The sequence below is a fragment of the Epithele typhae genome, assembly GCF_022376455.1.
Source record: "Epithele typhae strain CBS 203.58 chromosome Unknown BXZ73scaffold_51, whole genome shotgun sequence".
NCBI classification, from domain to species: domain Eukaryota; kingdom Fungi; phylum Basidiomycota; class Agaricomycetes; order Polyporales; family Epitheliaceae; genus Epithele; species Epithele typhae.
In genome coordinates this window covers 191,967-208,077 of record NW_025954242.1, presented here as the reverse complement: position 1 = coordinate 208,077, position 16,111 = coordinate 191,967, and the positions used below count along the sequence as shown (strand labels likewise).

General features: G+C 58.3%; 6 protein-coding genes across 6 annotated transcripts; 4 read left to right on the top strand and 2 right to left on the bottom strand.

The window, feature by feature from the left end:
* Positions 1-836: 836 nt before the first annotated feature.
* BXZ73DRAFT_104430 (uncharacterized protein) lies at positions 837-1,814 on the top strand (the record flags this gene model as incomplete). Its single annotated transcript, XM_048015878.1, has 5 exons — positions 837-1,094; positions 1,158-1,409; positions 1,464-1,577; positions 1,632-1,737; positions 1,804-1,814. The coding sequence occupies 5 exons, from the start codon at positions 837-839 to the stop codon at positions 1,812-1,814; spliced, it is 741 nt and encodes a 246-aa protein (XP_047874783.1).
* A 468-nt stretch (positions 1,815-2,282) lies between these two features.
* On the top strand, positions 2,283-4,507 carry BXZ73DRAFT_91805 (HET-domain-containing protein; the record flags this gene model as incomplete). The annotated part of the gene is made up of 3 exons (XM_048026119.1): positions 2,283-2,452; positions 2,505-2,839; positions 2,892-4,507. 3 exons carry the CDS (start codon positions 2,283-2,285, stop codon positions 4,505-4,507), a joined length of 2,121 nt encoding a protein of 706 aa, XP_047874782.1.
* A 370-nt stretch (positions 4,508-4,877) lies between these two features.
* BXZ73DRAFT_51882 (solute carrier family 25 member 38) lies at positions 4,878-6,160 on the top strand (the record flags this gene model as incomplete). The annotated part of the gene is made up of 6 exons (XM_048020717.1): positions 4,878-4,908; positions 4,973-5,014; positions 5,071-5,462; positions 5,531-5,690; positions 5,743-5,963; positions 6,023-6,160. 6 exons carry the CDS (start codon positions 4,878-4,880, stop codon positions 6,158-6,160), a joined length of 984 nt encoding a protein of 327 aa, XP_047874781.1.
* Positions 6,161-6,826: 666 nt separating this feature from the next.
* Positions 6,827-9,124, bottom strand: BXZ73DRAFT_104427 (uncharacterized protein; the record flags this gene model as incomplete). The annotated part of the gene is made up of 4 exons (XM_048015877.1): positions 6,827-7,033; positions 7,086-7,196; positions 7,262-8,847; positions 8,896-9,124. The coding sequence occupies 4 exons, from the start codon at positions 9,122-9,124 to the stop codon at positions 6,827-6,829; spliced, it is 2,133 nt and encodes a 710-aa protein (XP_047874780.1).
* A 359-nt stretch (positions 9,125-9,483) lies between these two features.
* On the bottom strand, positions 9,484-10,045 carry BXZ73DRAFT_51740 (Scytalone dehydratase; the record flags this gene model as incomplete). The annotated part of the gene is made up of 2 exons (XM_048020688.1): positions 9,484-9,852; positions 9,920-10,045. The coding sequence occupies 2 exons, from the start codon at positions 10,043-10,045 to the stop codon at positions 9,484-9,486; spliced, it is 495 nt and encodes a 164-aa protein (XP_047874779.1).
* A 942-nt stretch (positions 10,046-10,987) lies between these two features.
* Positions 10,988-15,905, top strand: BXZ73DRAFT_91803 (uncharacterized protein; the record flags this gene model as incomplete). Its single annotated transcript, XM_048026118.1, has 11 exons — positions 10,988-11,037; positions 11,488-12,077; positions 12,220-12,660; positions 12,806-12,936; positions 12,964-13,384; positions 13,414-13,712; positions 13,748-13,970; positions 14,025-14,266; positions 14,315-14,434; positions 14,477-15,146; positions 15,202-15,905. The coding sequence occupies 11 exons, from the start codon at positions 10,988-10,990 to the stop codon at positions 15,903-15,905; spliced, it is 3,891 nt and encodes a 1,296-aa protein (XP_047874778.1).
* Positions 15,906-16,111: the final 206 nt, after the last annotated feature.

The following is a 16,111-nucleotide window of genomic DNA, read 5'->3' as shown; positions in this document are numbered from 1 at the left end:
CAATGGACTCATATCATCACGAAATCTCTCAAGAGGTGAGGCGGCATGGCATGGCACTTGGTTTGAGAGTTCACTCGCACGCCTCTCGTTAGCTTAGACATGGCGCACACGAACTGATACAGGACAAGTACATACAAACGATGTGGAAAGGTAAGTGCTCACAACTCCTCGATGCTCTTGTTGCTTACCGTTCTGCAGAGAATGTAAGGGGACCGTGTCGACAGCGTAATGCACTTCATCCACTAATTTCTCCTGTCGCCTTTAATCAGAAATGGCCAGCTTCTGTCAAGTGTCAGACCTTCGTTGGAGGTGAAAAGAACTCTACTCTGCCGGTGTTACAAAGCTGAACGTGACGATAGCTCTACACAACCTCTACCAACAAAGGCTAGAATTTGAGCAAACTACGCCCGCCACGGACCGTGACACATGGACCGTGTCCTTTTTCAATCGCATGACGCGTCAGTATACATGCTTGCATGAATTCGACAATGCTTACACATAGTACACGGTGACTGTCAATCAGATCATTCGGCCGTCGGGGACATTATGGATGCCGACGGCAGCGGTTTCGTTTCCGCGAGGGAAGTGAACGAATTTTGCAGTGGTAACGCGAGGCCGCAACGTCCCTTACGTTGGAGTATCCCTGAGTGGATTGCATTGTAAGTCGCTCAGTCATACACGGTCCAATGTCACTCACTTCGATGGAACAGCTGCGCATGTGGATGGTACAACAACAATGCTTGGTGTGTACCCACGCCACGCTGTGCCCGTACAAGTGACTCATACAGCTCAGGTACCATCGAGCGATTGCGAATACAGCTTCCAAGCTCGAGACTATGTTGGGAAGCGTCCTCAACCCCTCGGACCAATGGAAACACGTATTTGATATCCTCACGCACCTCCGACCTCTGCTCTTGGTTGAAGACATCGTCGATTCACCCACCGCAAACACCCCTCCTCAACTACGCCGCCTCCAAGAGGAGTATCGGCAGATAGACACCAGCCGCATGAGCGCCAATCTCGCCCAATTCAGCTACTACCTAGAAGACAGGGCTGCGGTCACTGCGGTCATCGCCGATGAACGAGTTGAGCTGGTATGGCCCTCTTGTAACATATCTGGACATGGATCGCGGACTGATATACTCCGTGACGTCTAGCATGTCATGAGTCTTTTTCACCTGCTGGTGAAGAACTTGCACAGTACCCTACAGGGCCTCCTCCAACACCAGAACTTGCGTTCCGACGAGCTCGCTACTATTGAACACCAAGCAATATCCTGCATGGTGGTCTACCTCGCCTTCGAGAAGCGCATACACGATCTCATGAGGAACTGGCGTTTGCAAGGCCGCGATATCGACCTGCAGCTCGGACGTTTCGCCGACGGGGTCTTCCAAGATGTACAGCGCAAGGTACGTTGCAACCTGGTTTAATATACACATAGTGCTAATTTCAGTTGTGTGTAGACGGCAAGTCGTCAAAAATCCCTTGAAAAGCTCTGCGCTGCGCTGTTCGGAAGCCGAGAACCTCCAGCCCGTTATCGAAGTCTCGTGGAGTCAGCTTCTCACACTCCTCACACGGTAGGTCTCAAATGCAAGCACACCCTTCCCTCACCGATTCATCTCTGTTTATAGCCGCTGAATGACCTTACCGGGACCGTCAACCAGCTCAACCAACAGGTCCAAACGCTCACCGAGAGCGTCGCTCAGCTAATTGCAACTATGCAGAAACCGTCGGGCGGTAAGGAGAACGGGACGGAGTCAACACCGCAAGCTTCTTTCGTTGATACGATACATCTCGTCACAGTCCAAGCCTGAGCGGTTGAGAATCAGTTGCTTGACTTCCCTCCTTTTTTGTCCTATTTTGCTCAGGGTCTGGTTTTTGGTCCGCATTGTATGTATCGTGTTCTGAGCCGTAAAATAGCATCTCTGTGACACCTGTCGGTCCACTCGAACACACGGATTGAATGTCTTGTGGCCTTGTGGATTATGAGTGAATTGATGATCCGTGGGCATTTCCCGGACCGGGACAGCCGCGGGCGCCACTGGCGACTGTCGACCCCGAGCGTGGTCTTCATCTCCTTCCACTCGACCGTCGACAATGGTCGTCACGATCTTCACGTCTCGCGATGCCGTCTCACCTGTCTCGTGGCGGAAATGCAGCAGTGAAGGACGATTGTGTTTCTCGCGTGCCTCGCATGTGGTGTATGATATATATTCCCTCTCCTGCGCTCGTCCCCGCCCCCGTCCTCGTTGCGACCACCTCGACGCCCGCTCCGCCCGACCATGCCTTGCTTTTCTCCTCTCTGTGTCTCGGCATGGAGACGTGTGCGAGGACTCCTGAAGAAGCCGAAGGGCGCGTCGAGGGTCGCCTCCCGGAACCAGTCGTCCACAACAGAAATCCCTCCTACCATTCAGCCCAAGCCTAAGGACGACGGTGTTGACGGTGTCTACAGGTGAGTTCGTTCTTTTTTACGCACTTAAACGTGTGTCGTGACCAAACCACAGCCCCCCACGGTCTTTGGTCTGCGACTACTGCTGGTCTCAAGGCCTCTTCGCCCCCGGACCCTTCCAGCAAGCATGGATCTCCCAGACGTCCTTCAAGGATTTTTCGACCGCTACTACCTGGGCTCAAGTCGAAGCTTCCGCGTCCCAGGGATGTCAGTGGTGTAAGTTATTACTTTCCACGAGAACCGAAGCCGTACTACAGGACGACCTCCGCTACACGGTTGGCTTCCGCATCGACTCCAGCAGGAACGGCGCCACCCCAAAGGGTGTCCAGACGTTGAAGCTGACGATAGACGACACCCCTCACTCTGCTTACTATGTGTACACGGATCGCGGTGAGCGTTGTTCGACCGCGAGAGGTGTCCGCGAACTAAGTTTCCCACATAGAAAACCCTGCCACTCCGCTAATCGCAGCGAGACCCAAGGTGCTGGAGCTCAGCCAGCCCCCAACGTATATCATGGCCACCAACGTTCTCATCGACTGCATTCGTTCCCACGAACAATGCCCCAACCCTCACAGCGTCAGCCTCCCGACTCGTGTCGTTGACTGCTCTGATCCTCAGAATCCCAAGCTGCGCATCGGCTATGGAGAGAAGGCGCCATACGCTGTGCTCAGCTACGTCTGGGGAGAAGGCCAGGCGCACTGCACGACCTCGGAGAACGTGGAAGCGTACACGCTCGGGATCAACCTCGACGACCTTCCCCAGACGATCAAGGACGCCATCTCGTCCACGCATTCGCTCGGACTCCGCTATCTGTGGGTCGACGCGCTATGCATCTTACAAGATTCCAGGGAGGACAAGGCCCGCGAAGTTGCGATCATGCGAACTACCTTCAGGAACGCGTACTTGACCCTTGTCGCGGCCAACGCCAAGCGTGTCAGCGAAGGCTTCTTGCAAGACCGTCCCCTTTCATCGCCCCCCGACATCCCTCTTCCCTTCCGCTTCCCGGATCACCAAGTTGGCTCGTTCTGGCTCTCTCCCGCATGGCGTCAGTACGATGGCTCGACGGAGCCCGTCAATCGACGCGCATGGTGCCTCGTCGAACGTTTGCTCTCCCCGAGGGTGCTGCTCTACGCATCGCACACCCTCCAGTTCCAGTGCCAGTCATCCGTCGTCAACATCGGGAACGCCGTTTGCCCTCCCCGCACCCTATGGCGCCTCCCGGATCTCCTGTTCCAAGCCGACGCCGATATGTCCAAACCGTTGTCCCAAGAAGACAAGAAGACGCTGTACTACGCCTGGAACGAGGCGATCGGAGAGTACACCCACCGCGCGCTCACCGACCCCGGGGACAAGTTGCTCGCGTTCGCCCCGATCGCGGAGCTCTTCCAGCGCGCGCTCAAGTCGGACTACCTCGCCGGGGTCTGGGCGGACAACGTCGTGGACGGCCTGCTCTGGTACAAGAACTCCGGGACGCGCCAGCGACGGCCCGATGCGTACCGGGCACCCTCCTGGTCGTGGGCATCGGTCGACGGGAGGGTGATGGCGCAGACGGTCGACGACCGGCTCGACGGCGCGGCGAAGGGCACCGAGTCGTGCGAAGTAATGGCGTGTGAGACCACGATCCTGACCGAGCTCCTGCCGCTCGGCGAAGTCATCGACGGCACGCTCACCGTGCGCGCGGTGATCGTGGCGGCAACGTGGAACCCCGAGTCCTCGATGCCCGAGGTGTACCTGCAGCCGTCGGTCGGCATGCCCGGGTCGATGCCCGGTACGGCGCAAGCGGGGCCGTCGACGATGCTGGAGTCGCCGCTGGAGCTGATCCATATTGGCTCGGCGTACCCTGACAGCGTGGAGAACGTGCATGAGGTGTGGGCGGTCCCGCTGCGGTGGAACACGACGACGGAATATGCGGCGGGCCTGATCGTCGCGCGCGCAAGCAGCAACGAGGACGAGACTAAGTTCCGACGAGTGGGGTACTTCCGCACGTCGGAGAGCGCGCCTCTCTGGGGCCTGTGTTGGATGAGCGACAGGGAGGCGCAAGAGGTGGTCCTAGTGTAGCACGCGATAATGGCCATATGGCTCCAGTATGCTCATGTAACATAATATTATGACAAGCTTTCGCCGGGCTGCGCTCTCCCAAGTCTTGGCATGTCTCGTTCTCGAGAACCTTGCGCATTACCTGAGTCATAACACGGATTTTAGCAGCGATTTTCATCGACACGGGACAACTTCATTTGACGTCGGCGGGAGCGGATCGCAGTCATCCGAGAAGGTCGGAGAGGAATCTGGCGATGACTTCGACCCCCAGCGCCAGCGCGATGCCGTCCTCCCACCGTCCTCTTTCTCCCGCCCCCGTCTGTTCCCTGCCACTTCCCGAGTCTGCGGAGAAGCGGCCTCTTCTCAGGACTGCACGGCTTGCGGAGGCTATATGAGCAATGTCAGCCAGCACCTTCTGTCAGGTGTGTTCACGTCCCAGATCTTGCCCTGCACTCTGCACTCTGCTCATCGTCGTACGACACCCAGGTGCCCTTTCGGGGTTTGCTTCAACGATAATCCTTCAACCCTGTGCGTTTTGCGCGTCGTCCTCATTTCCCCTGCCCTAAGTCGCGTCTCTGCCACAGTCGACTTGTTGAAGACCCGCATCCAGCAACCGGACCAACTCAACAAGCTCCGACTCTCCCCCCTCGCCCCACAGTCCACCTTCATCTTCCGAACCGCCCGGGACATCGTTCAGAACGATGGCCTGGTCGGTCTCTGGCGCGGCACAACCGCCTCCCTTCTGCGGAACGTCCCTGGCGTCGCCATGTACTTCACCGGCCTCAACCAGTTCCGCGCCTTCCTCGCCACCTCGCCCTACTTCGCACGCCTGCGCGCACAAAGAACCCCCGACGCGTATTCAACTTCGACTCTTCCAAAGCTCACCGCGCAGGGCAACTTGTTGGCCGGCGCGCTCACGAGGGTGACGGTCGGCCTGGTGCTGAACCCATTCTCAGTCATCAAGGCCCGCTATGAGGTGCGTGCTGTTCCCTTCCTTCCCCGTTCTTCTCTCGCTGGCGGGATGGCATCCTCACGCCTACTCAGAGCTCCTACCACTCGTACTCGTCCCTCTCCGGGGCGTTCATCGGCCTCATGCGCGCCGGTCCTTCCGAAATATTCCGTGGAGCGGTAGCGTCTTCGCTGCGTGACGCGCCATACGCCGGCATATTCGTCGTGTTCTACGAACAGATCAAGTCCACCCTATGTACGTGACCACACCTCGTACCCCGATGTCGTTGTGACGTTGTCTCTTCCAGCACACGCCATACCCGCCTCCCCCGACGCTACGGTGGTGACGGGCATGCCCTTCGCCCACTCGATGTCGATGTCCACCGCGATCAACTCCGCGTCCGCTGCGTCCGCCGGAGCGCTCGCGACTCTGGCCACGCAGCCGTTCGACGTGCTGAAGACGAAGATGCAGGTGCGGTCGGAGGCCAAGTATCGCGGGGTTGGCAGCACCATCCGGGCAGTATGGCAGGTGAGCGGCGCCCGAGTCCGTTCTGCGATGGGTCGTGTGCTGACACCGTTGTGGTTCAGCAACGCGGGGTGGCCGGCTTCTTTGACGGCGCCACTTTGCGCATATCGCGCAAAGTCTTCAGCTCGGCCATAGGGTGGGCAGTGTACGAGGGGGTGCTCATGGCGTTCCGGACATCTTCGGTCAAGGAACAGGACTGATGAGCATGTACATCTTGTAGCTACGTCGGCCACTTGGGCTATCTCCATTCATCCTCATCCTGCGAGTTTTTGCGCTTCTCATCTCATCTGTGGCATCGTCATATGTTGACGCCAACTCATTCACGAGTGCGTTCACCACATGAATGGGCACCGGCGGCCCATGTGATTCACGTCTCGGCTACAGCTCCAAAAGCCCGAACCTCGGGTCCGTCAGCAGTCAATACGTGTTGTCGCAAAGGGCCGGAGTGTTTGGAAGACATGAGTACCCATCCACGGCAAAGCTACCGGTGGAACCATCGCTGATCACGCCAACCGGGCGGAGATTCGAGTCCCAAGGCCTCAACTCGCATCTAGCCAAGGAACACCTAGGGAATACCATTATGTTGATCGTATGTATCGCGGGGAAGGCGGCAGGTGTCGTAAGAGTCGTTCCAAGGCATCCCTCCGTGCTGGACGAAGCGGGCGGATGCGCTGGAGACAATATCGTGAAGCTTGGGAGGGTAGCGCGAGGGAAGAAGACAACATACGGACTTTCGAGAGGGTGCATACAACATATCGCCCGCGGCGCAGATCGAAAGCCCACCAAGGAAGCCCCATCGCCGCAGCCCCACATCCCGGCTCGGCGAGACAGGGTGCCTTGTCATACCCCACTGGTCCACAAGGGTTTTACGCATCCGCGGACCCGCCTTCGCCGTTCATCCGTCCAGGCGGGCCGCCGCGCGTGAGACCTGCAGACGCGAAGCCACGAGCGGCGAAGCCTCCGCGTCCACGTCCGCCGCGCCCGGTGAAACCGCCTCTGTGGCCGCCGTTCTCCACCGTGCGCGACTCCTTGTCCGTCGCCTGCTTCAACTCCGGGGTGCCCCCGTTCAGACTCTGCAACGAGCTTCAGATGTCGGCCGCACCCCCAGTAGCCGTCTCCACGCACCTCGCCGTTTCTCGCCAAGCCAGCCTTCATGCCCTCCTCGTCACCAAACTCGACGTAGCACATCTTCTGACCGCGACCCGCAAAGTTCGCCGGATAGTTCACGCGAGTGATCTATCGACCCACGCCATTTTGTCAGTATCAAGCTCGAGCGGCGATCGTGCAAAGAGGTCACCCACCCCGTCCTTCGCGCCCCCGAAGTAGTCCCTGACTTCGGTCTCGTTCGCGGGGAACTGCATGCGCATGAAGATAGTCCACGGGTTCCGCGCAGGCCTTTTGCTCGTCGGAGTGCGCGCGCCGCCGCTCTCCGTCGTGGGCGACATCACCCCGTCGTCGGCCCGCGCGTCGCCGCTGGCCCCAGCAGCCGGCGCGGCCGCGGCGACGTCCGGGGTCGCCTTGCCGGACTTGGGCGGCGGACTGCTCAGGTCGATCTCCGCGCGTGCGTTCGGCGTCGGCGACGTCGCGTCATCCTTGCCTCCCCCAGTGGCTTCGCGTTCGGCGCGCTCGAGCTGTTTGCGCTCCTTCTTGCGCTCCCGCTTCGCCTTCTCGCGCTCCGCCTTGTCGAGCGCGGCCTGGTTCGGCGCGCCGTTGAGCTTCGGCGTTTCCCTGCCAGAAGCTGGCGGAGGCGGTGTGCCCGGCTTGGATTTTGAGGCGGAGAGGTGAGGCGGGAGCTGCTTCTCGGCGGCCACCGGCGTTGCTGCGGTAGTTCCGACGCCCTTGGGGGTCCCTGCGGCAGTGCCCTGCGCGGAAAACGAGGGAGCGGCGGTATCGGATGTCGCGGTGACAGTGGAGGGCGTGATGGTGCGGCGGTAGGCGTAGTTGAAGCCCTGGCTCTTGAGCTCGGCGCTGACGCGCCCGTCCTTGACGTCGAGGACAAGCGAGCCGTACGCCGCGTCGCACAGGTTCCAGTTCCAACAGTTCTTCCATGCAGGGTCTTCGCCGTGTGGCTGGCCAGTAGGACCGGGCTGGTTCGGTGGGGGAGGTATCTTCTCGACCACGGAAAGGGCCTTGTCCAAGAGGACGCGCTGGTGCTCGTCGATGACCGCATCCACTTGCGTCTTGACGCTCTCCCAAACCTTGTCGAAGGCGTCCTTCCCGGCCAGGACCTTGTGCCGCAGCCCCTCGAAGTCCGACTGCACGCTGAATTCGTTGTACGAAGACGCATACCGGAAATGGAGACCCGCAGAAACAGTGAGGTCCGCTTTGAGCACCAACGAGAGCTGGCTCATGATGCCCTCCCGCCCAGGACTCGCGTGCGTGACGAGGAGACGCGTCTCGGTGGGATCGAACACGCGTTGCGCGGTGTCGACGAGCTCCCCGATCTGCAGCGCAGTCGTCCACATAGTGCCCTGCCCGCCCGCGATGGTCGCGTTCCCGTCGCCGTTGTCGAACATCTTGTGTGGCACCAGCGCGCCACCCAGCCCGAGGAGCCGCAGCTTGACGCCGCCGAGGTCGAGGCAGCGGGTGGTCGCCTCGTCGAGGACGTGAAGGTTCTCGATTTCGTACTGCCCCGAGCGGAACTTCTCGAGCACAATTACGTCCTCGCACGCGCCCCAGACGGTGTAAACGGGCACTTGGAGCTTGATTTGACCGGAGAGGAGTAGAGGGAACTCGGAAAGAAGCGAGATGGTGACGGTGGAACGGACCGCGTGCGGGGGATTTTCAGGTGCGAGGAGGTGGTTTCTCTGAGCCGTAGGGATGAGGGGCGAATACATAGTGAGGTGACGGAGGGTGCGGTCGTTTATCCTGTCGAGACTGGGGGCCTCTGCGGGCGCGTGAGGATGAGGAGCGTCGCGACCGAGGGTTTACATACCGAAGAAGCCAAAGTCCCCGGTGTGGATAATGGCGGACGCGTTTGCTTCTCGCGCGAGGTCATTGAGGGCAGAGAGGCGGCCACGAATATCAGCGATGCACAGGAGCCTGCCTTGAGTGGTGTCGAAGACTCTAGTCTGTGTGTTGACCTGATACTGGGTTCTCGGGTTCGGCGAGCTGGTCTGGCGAGTGGAGGTGGAGGCGGAGGCAGGGCGGGTGACTGACTGCATTTTGGACGGCAATCGGGAGGAGGAGGTGGGGGTCGCAGCACAACCTGCAGGTTCATCTAAATCCTGCCGACAAGTCCATATCCGGAGTTACTCAGAGGATTCTGGCCGCTACCTTGGGTTAGGGGCGCCAAATCAGCGCGACTCAAGCTTCAAATTTCAAACTTATGCCCACTGGCATCTTCTGGCAGTGACGACGGAGTGTATGTTTACGATGCGCCAGTCCACCCCCCGCGAATGGGCGGTGGACACGCTCTGACAGATCCAAGGGCCCCATTCATGCTTCTTCTGCGGTACGTGACAGCTAAACCGTCGAGATGTCTCAAGTAGACCTCTCTATCCAGTTCAAAACCACTCTACAGCTAAGCACCACCTTCTCCACGCGCAAACAACTTGTCGAAGTCGTATTCCGTCCAACGAACCTCGGGGCAGACCCCAGCAAGCTTCCACTCCCCGTCGATTTTCTTGTACCAGTTGGTGGAAATGCCATGCGCGTGACCCTTGACAGCGACCGCGGTGTGCGTCTCATCGGTGTAACGCTGATGAGGGACACGTAGCTGGTGGACACCGGTCACCTCAGTGTCGCTCGTTCTTGTCCACTTGCTGGCCCCGATGAAATGCTGCGTCTGCAATTGACGATCACCGATCACCTGGGGAGACGAGATCATCGCAACGAAGTCGTCGGCTGGCATCGTCTCCCAGAGTTTGCCGAACAGGGAGCGAAAGTCGACCTGCACGAGAGCCTGTCAATACGTGATACCCAGATGGATGGCGACGACGAGAAGAGGAGAAACTTACTCTCAACGTCGGGGCAACGCATGTTCGCAGCTTGTCCCAATCCTTTCTGTCATAGCTGTCGACCCACTCGAAGGCACACGCGGTGAGTGCCAGATAATCCCCAAAATCGATGTTTGTGCTTGTCATTATTCTGACGTTTGATGGCAAGGGCTTTCAAATTTCAGCGTTGAGAACTCAACTCACGAGTTGCATAGTCGCGCACCTTGGTTCTCGGTTTAATCGGAGTCTGAGAGAGAGAGAGTCGGGTCATCTGAAACGAATGCTCGTAGCGCATATATATATACGTAGCCCCGGGCTGTCCAGGAAAGCGCGAGCGACGTCATTGTGCCCGGGCGCACAGAGCCGCTTTCGGAAGGTGTTTGCCACGTGCGGTCTCTGCCAAATTCCAAGCCACTGTCTCGCCACTTGGCCCGCTTACTTGTCGGCTTTTACACGTCGAATAATGCAGCGATCGTATCCAGTGCTTAGTTCATCTGAACAGAGAGCCGCCGAGCAATCGCGGAACATAAATTGGTCATCGTTTGTCCGTGAATCGCGATACGGACGAATCCGCGGTGTACGGCACCAGGGTCCAGCATGCGAGCGGAGGGGCCTCCGAAGCCCGCATGCTGCTCTCTGTCGTCCCACCATGTGCTAGACCTCCTCTCTCGACCTCCGTCCTTGGTCTTGCTCGGCACACCCTTGACACTCTCAGACTTCCTCTTCCCCCAACTGGCTCCATATCATCTTCACCTTCCCATGTACACCCTCCATGGCAGCCAAAGCGCAACAGCTACCCCAGGACAACACTGGTTCCTCCGTACTATCTGAAATCGCCCCCACCATCACCCCCGCTTCTTGTGTTCTTGCATCCATACTTCCTCTGCCAGAGGATCCCCTCATAATATACTCCGTTTTCACTTGCTCCCCCGCCACTCAGGATCCCCTCGAACAACTGGAGCTCGCCCGGAGAAACATCCTCCGTCGGAATGAAGGACGGGCTGTCATAGACTCTCTCCTTCCGTGCGTTCACGTCTCAAAGGAATCATCCTCGTTGTATGTATATGCCATTGGATCCAACTCGCGACTATGTCCGGTGCAGACCGCACTGGAGCAGCTGCAGCTAGAGGCACTATCTTGTGAGTGTATGCGTAACTCTACTGCTGTTATATGTGCATGACCGTCTATGTAGTGCTCGAATCAGTGTCATTCTCGCCCTCTGGGATCTATCCATGTTCTTTCAGCTGTTCCATCCAGCGAAAGCCTTGTGAATCATGTCTCAACCTCGCATGCTCCATGGATACCCCGGCTCACATCCAAACGCTCCCCAGGATACCGTTACGCATTCCCTTCTCTTTATTCCTCCAAGCTGTTCGTGACAGGCTCATAGACGACGTGGCGGAGGCTGCGAAGCTGCACCCACACGGAAGAACTGTCGCACGACTAAAAGGTGGATTCGTCCTCGGTACCATTCCTTTCAGCTCCGAGTGGGCCTCCGGATGGGAAAACCAGGCCCGAAGCCGTCCGTACATCTTCTGTCAACTACAAGTTCACATCTCCCTCTCGGCGCACGAACCTTCCAACGTCAGACTTGTTGTCCATCCCGTCCTTCGTCCGACCTACTACCTTCCGTTCCAATCGTCCCTTCCATTACCTGCCGGAACCCCTCTCCTGCTCTTACCACATGGAGTTCCGGCGTATTATCTCAGCACTTACTCTGGTCCTGCGGCAGCCCTCACTGCACAGTTCGACGAGGTACTCATCGGCCTAGGTGCGGGAAATTGGAAGCGGCCCTCCCCGGGATCCAACACTCACCAAGATCCGACTTTCATTGTGGTCTGGCTCGCGGTGCAGAACAAGCAAGGTGAAGACAAAGGGATGCCTGTCATTTGGCCGGCGACGCTGTGCGTGTCCTATCATCCCAACTCTCCGGCGGTGCACGCTCGTGCGTCGCTCCCGTACATTCCCCAGCTCCCTACCCAGCTGCAAGCATCTCCACCTCCCCCGGTTCCCCCCGTACCTCAGTCCCTCCCGCTTGGCATACCAGCGACTCCGTCAGCTGAGGTGCCGGCAAGTGCCACGACGACCTCTCCCCAGGTGCCTCTGCCATCAGCCGAGCGGGATCGTTTGACTCCCTCCTTCCAACGTCGACCCACTTTGGCGAGAGCAAGCACCACCGGTGATTCTTGCGGGCATTCCGAACGCTCTCCTTGGCCAAGATACCCCATGTTCCTGATGTCAAGAGGGTAGCGTCCGAAGTCAGTGGTTATGTCGACTTCGTCGTCAAAGAACGCGAGCGGGAAAGAGAACGATCCGTCGAGAAAGGCAGGAGCAAGAAATCCTCGCTAGCATGAAGGGCGGCCAAGAAATTGGCCAGCCGCCACCTTCAATTTCTCCAGTACCTACCATCTCGAAACCAGAGCTTCCCCCCATCCAGACGTACGGCCTGGCCGACTTGAAGACCGCAAATCCTCCGACACAAGTGGAAGCTGCTGAAGACGCGCCCGCCTCGGCGAGTTCGGTGCACTCCGGAGATTCTCTGTTTTCCTTCCAAGATGCAGATGCGCCAGCGGATGTCCCTTCGCCGGAAGGTATAGTCGTCGACCCTACAAACTCTGCTGAAGAGGGCGTCGTTACTACTGCGCCTGTCGATATCCCGCCACCAATCAATACAGCAAGCTTTGATCCCTTTCAAAGCTTCGAAAATGGTTGGGTGCAGCCGCCGAGTACTTTCATGGACGTCAACGAGGATTATGACATGGGTTTTGGAATGGGAGAAATGGGGATGGAGGCGATGGGCAGTGCCAGAGGGGCGACCCTGGTGTCAGCACCTTCAACATGGATGATGGATTTGGCGTTTTCACGGAAGACGACTTTGACTTCTTCGACGCGCCATCCGCACCGCAGAAGCCTATCGTGCCACCCACGCGCTTGTCAACACCGCTCCTCCCGACAATTTCCCTTCAGTGTTTGCGCTTGCGCCAGTCACTGCTGTCGATGGCCCTGTACCAGCTCCAGGACCTCCCTCGGCGCATCTAGTTCAACCATTACCATGGAATGTACAGCTGGTCGAGCCGTTCACGCCAAGGACGAGTGTCGACATGCAGGTCATTCTTGACAGCCACGGCCCACCAGAACTGGTACCCCCATCACCTTCCAGAACGTTGTCATCACACTCTGCCCCTGCCACGCCTTCGGTCATCCTCGCTGATTCCGACAAGTCGCCCGCGAATCGGAAATTCAGCTTTGCCACCCTCGCCCCTAGTGTCTTCGACCCTATTCCTTTTGCGCCTAGCCATCGAGAAGCCGACGGAAAATATGCCATAGGGAAGTTCGCGCTGCCGACTCCGCCTATGGACCAAGACCGCGTGGAGCCCATGGTCTTCATCTCGTCTAGGCCCACATTTCCCGGTAGCTGGGAATCTAAGTATCGCGCCGCCACCGATCCCAAGATCGGCATTATCCGCAAGCTCATCGGAGTCAAGCGTAAAAGCGTCGACCAGGGACGCCGGGAGCAAGGAAATCCCCATGGGACTCATATCGTGAACCAGAGGAGTGGCAGAGTAGCTCCCCGCCTGCTGTCGAGGTCGACTCCGACGAATCCGACGACGAAGTCTGGATGGAAGAAGACGACTCCGTGGCAGCGCCCCGACCGTCGACTCCGCCACCGTCGTACCTCCCGCTTGGCCCCACCCTGCTGCACACCCACTTCCACCATGCGCACTTGCTGCCGATGTGCACGCCTCTTCGGCCTCCGGGAGTGGCCGTCAACAATGCTCCCGGAAATGCCCCACCGATCTCGGTCCCTACACCTGTATCCCCCGCCGCGATCCTGGCGCCGCTTCGGAGAAGTCCAAGTCGCTAGAGGCGGCCGCGCAAGTGCTCGTGAATGAGGTCGTCGAGAACCCCATCTGGGCGGAAGCGTGGCGAGCAAATGCATCTCTATCCCCGACCCCGCCGGTCCTGCCTGCGAGGATCTGGCAAGCGGACGCACAGTTCATCAGCAATTTCCTCGGCCGGCCCTACCAGTCCCGAGCCGCCATGACAGAGCTGCAGACATTGTGCGGTGGAGGTCAGTGCTGTCGGCGGTTCTACGCGCAGGATGCTGAAACTCATCTTTGTGCAGGCTCGGGTCAAGGCGACGCCAGACTGACGATCAGCGATCTGGAAGCTCCGTTGATCACACTTGCAAAGGGTGACGCAGTGATGCAAGTGCTGCCGCCTTCGCTCAGGTTCTGGGAGAAGCTTGGACTGTCGCCCCGGGCCGGCCCCAAAGACGTGACGGCATATGTCTTCTTCGAAAGTTCTGACGAAGATCGCGGGGCTGAAGTTGAGGACTGGCTTGCCCGAGTATCGGCAGCGTACCACGTAAGTACCTTGGTCATTAGCATCGAAACGTTATTCACCATGAGACAGGCGAAGGGCTTCGGAGCACATACCCTTGGCGTTTGCAAGAACGGCGCGAAGGGCACCTTTCCGACCCGATTTGATGCATTGCGGAAGGCGCTCAGTATGTTCAGATTCAACGTCTCATTTGTGATAATTATTCATGATTCTGCAGCGGGCTTGGTATCGGAGATGTCTCCAAGGGGTCCTCACGCGGTCTTTTACATTGTCACCCCTGTTTCCATCATCTCGTCATCTTCGACCATCCTTCGACAGATTCTCTCTGCCGTCAGGCGCTTTTACAAGGCGCATACGGACGACGACATCTTGGTCCACTTCGTCCCCGAATACGTCGTCTTTGGCAACCTTTCTCACCCCGCCGCCAACTTGGGCCGGCTGGACACGTTCGTCGGTAGCGTCTACGACCGCATTCTAATCCCCGTCAACCGCACCATGTCCCGCAAGTTCTTCACTCACGGCGCCCCGGTTGTTAGACACTTCGAAGCTCCAGCCTACGCCTTGGTTCCCTCATCTTTCGTCAGAACTAGAAACGGCGCTCTGCATTCAAAAGTTACGTTCTCTCTGGACCCAGGAGCGCAAACGCTCGACGTGACTCGGCGGCATATGCTGTTACATGTGGGCTACCAAGTGTCGTTCTGCGGACGGTGGATCCTTGCTGCATGTATCGACGCTGAAGGGGAAACACACGTGCTTAAAGCTTGGTTGACCCCTGATGAGTATGTCGAGGCCTTCGTCGTCCAGCAAGTCTGGAATCTCGTTCATGGCATATCCAAGCGTGCCCACATCGAATGGCGGATTGTCATATCAAAGCTTGGGTTGATGCATTACTCTGAACTTGACGGTGAGTCACTTCTTGATTGTTCTTGGTGCTATGTACTAACGTTACCGTTCCACAGCCTGGGTAGAACACCTAGAGTCCGTGGTCACCACCTCTAACGACACTCCCCCAGTGCACGTCACACTACTCGCCGTGGATCACGAACACTCATGGACATTTCTTGCTCCTACCGACAATATCTCGTTTGATATCCTACATCGCACTCCCATTCCAGCCGCTGCCTTTCCTTCCTCAAAGTCTTCGCGCACTCGCACTGTTTTCTCGGATGCATCTGTCACCGCGTACTATCTTGCCCCATCCTCTCAATCGCTCCTCTATCCCTCCATCACAGTCGATCGATCCACCAAATGCGGCCCATTTCCACTTATTCCCGGCTCTTTCGAAGCACCCTTCATCCCAGATCTCGAAGAAGACGACTCATCCTACTCAGTCGTTTCCCTCTCTGACTCCGAGAGCCTTCGTGTACCCGCGTGGGTCGGCGTCGTCAGCGCGCCGTCGTCGACCGACTACACCTCGCTTTCCACCACGCGCATCTTCCGTCTCTTCACCACGCACTCACCCCGCTCAACCTACGCTGCCCGTGCCTCATCTCCGGGTGACGCACAACAAGACCTCATGGGCGACATCGTGCGCAGTTTCCACGATCTCGCCGTGCTCTCGCGCGTGCGATGGAGGCTGCCCTCGGATCCGGCCCTCCCGTTCCACCTCGCTGCGCTCGAGTTGATGCGGGCGGCGCTGAGCGGGGGCGCGGTGGACCCCTAGTGTTTCGATGGACAAGTCGGTCCGCGCTCCTGGGTTCTTTATTGTGTTACTATGGCTTTTTCTGTCTCTCACGCAGCTCTCCTCGTCTCCCGCTCTCTCACTCGCATATCTGGTGTCTCCTATAATGCACTTCCGTCAGGGACTCGCTCTTGCCATCTAGTGTACGTAGTCAACTCCAATCCCGCTCGTCCATCGCATGTTCTTCT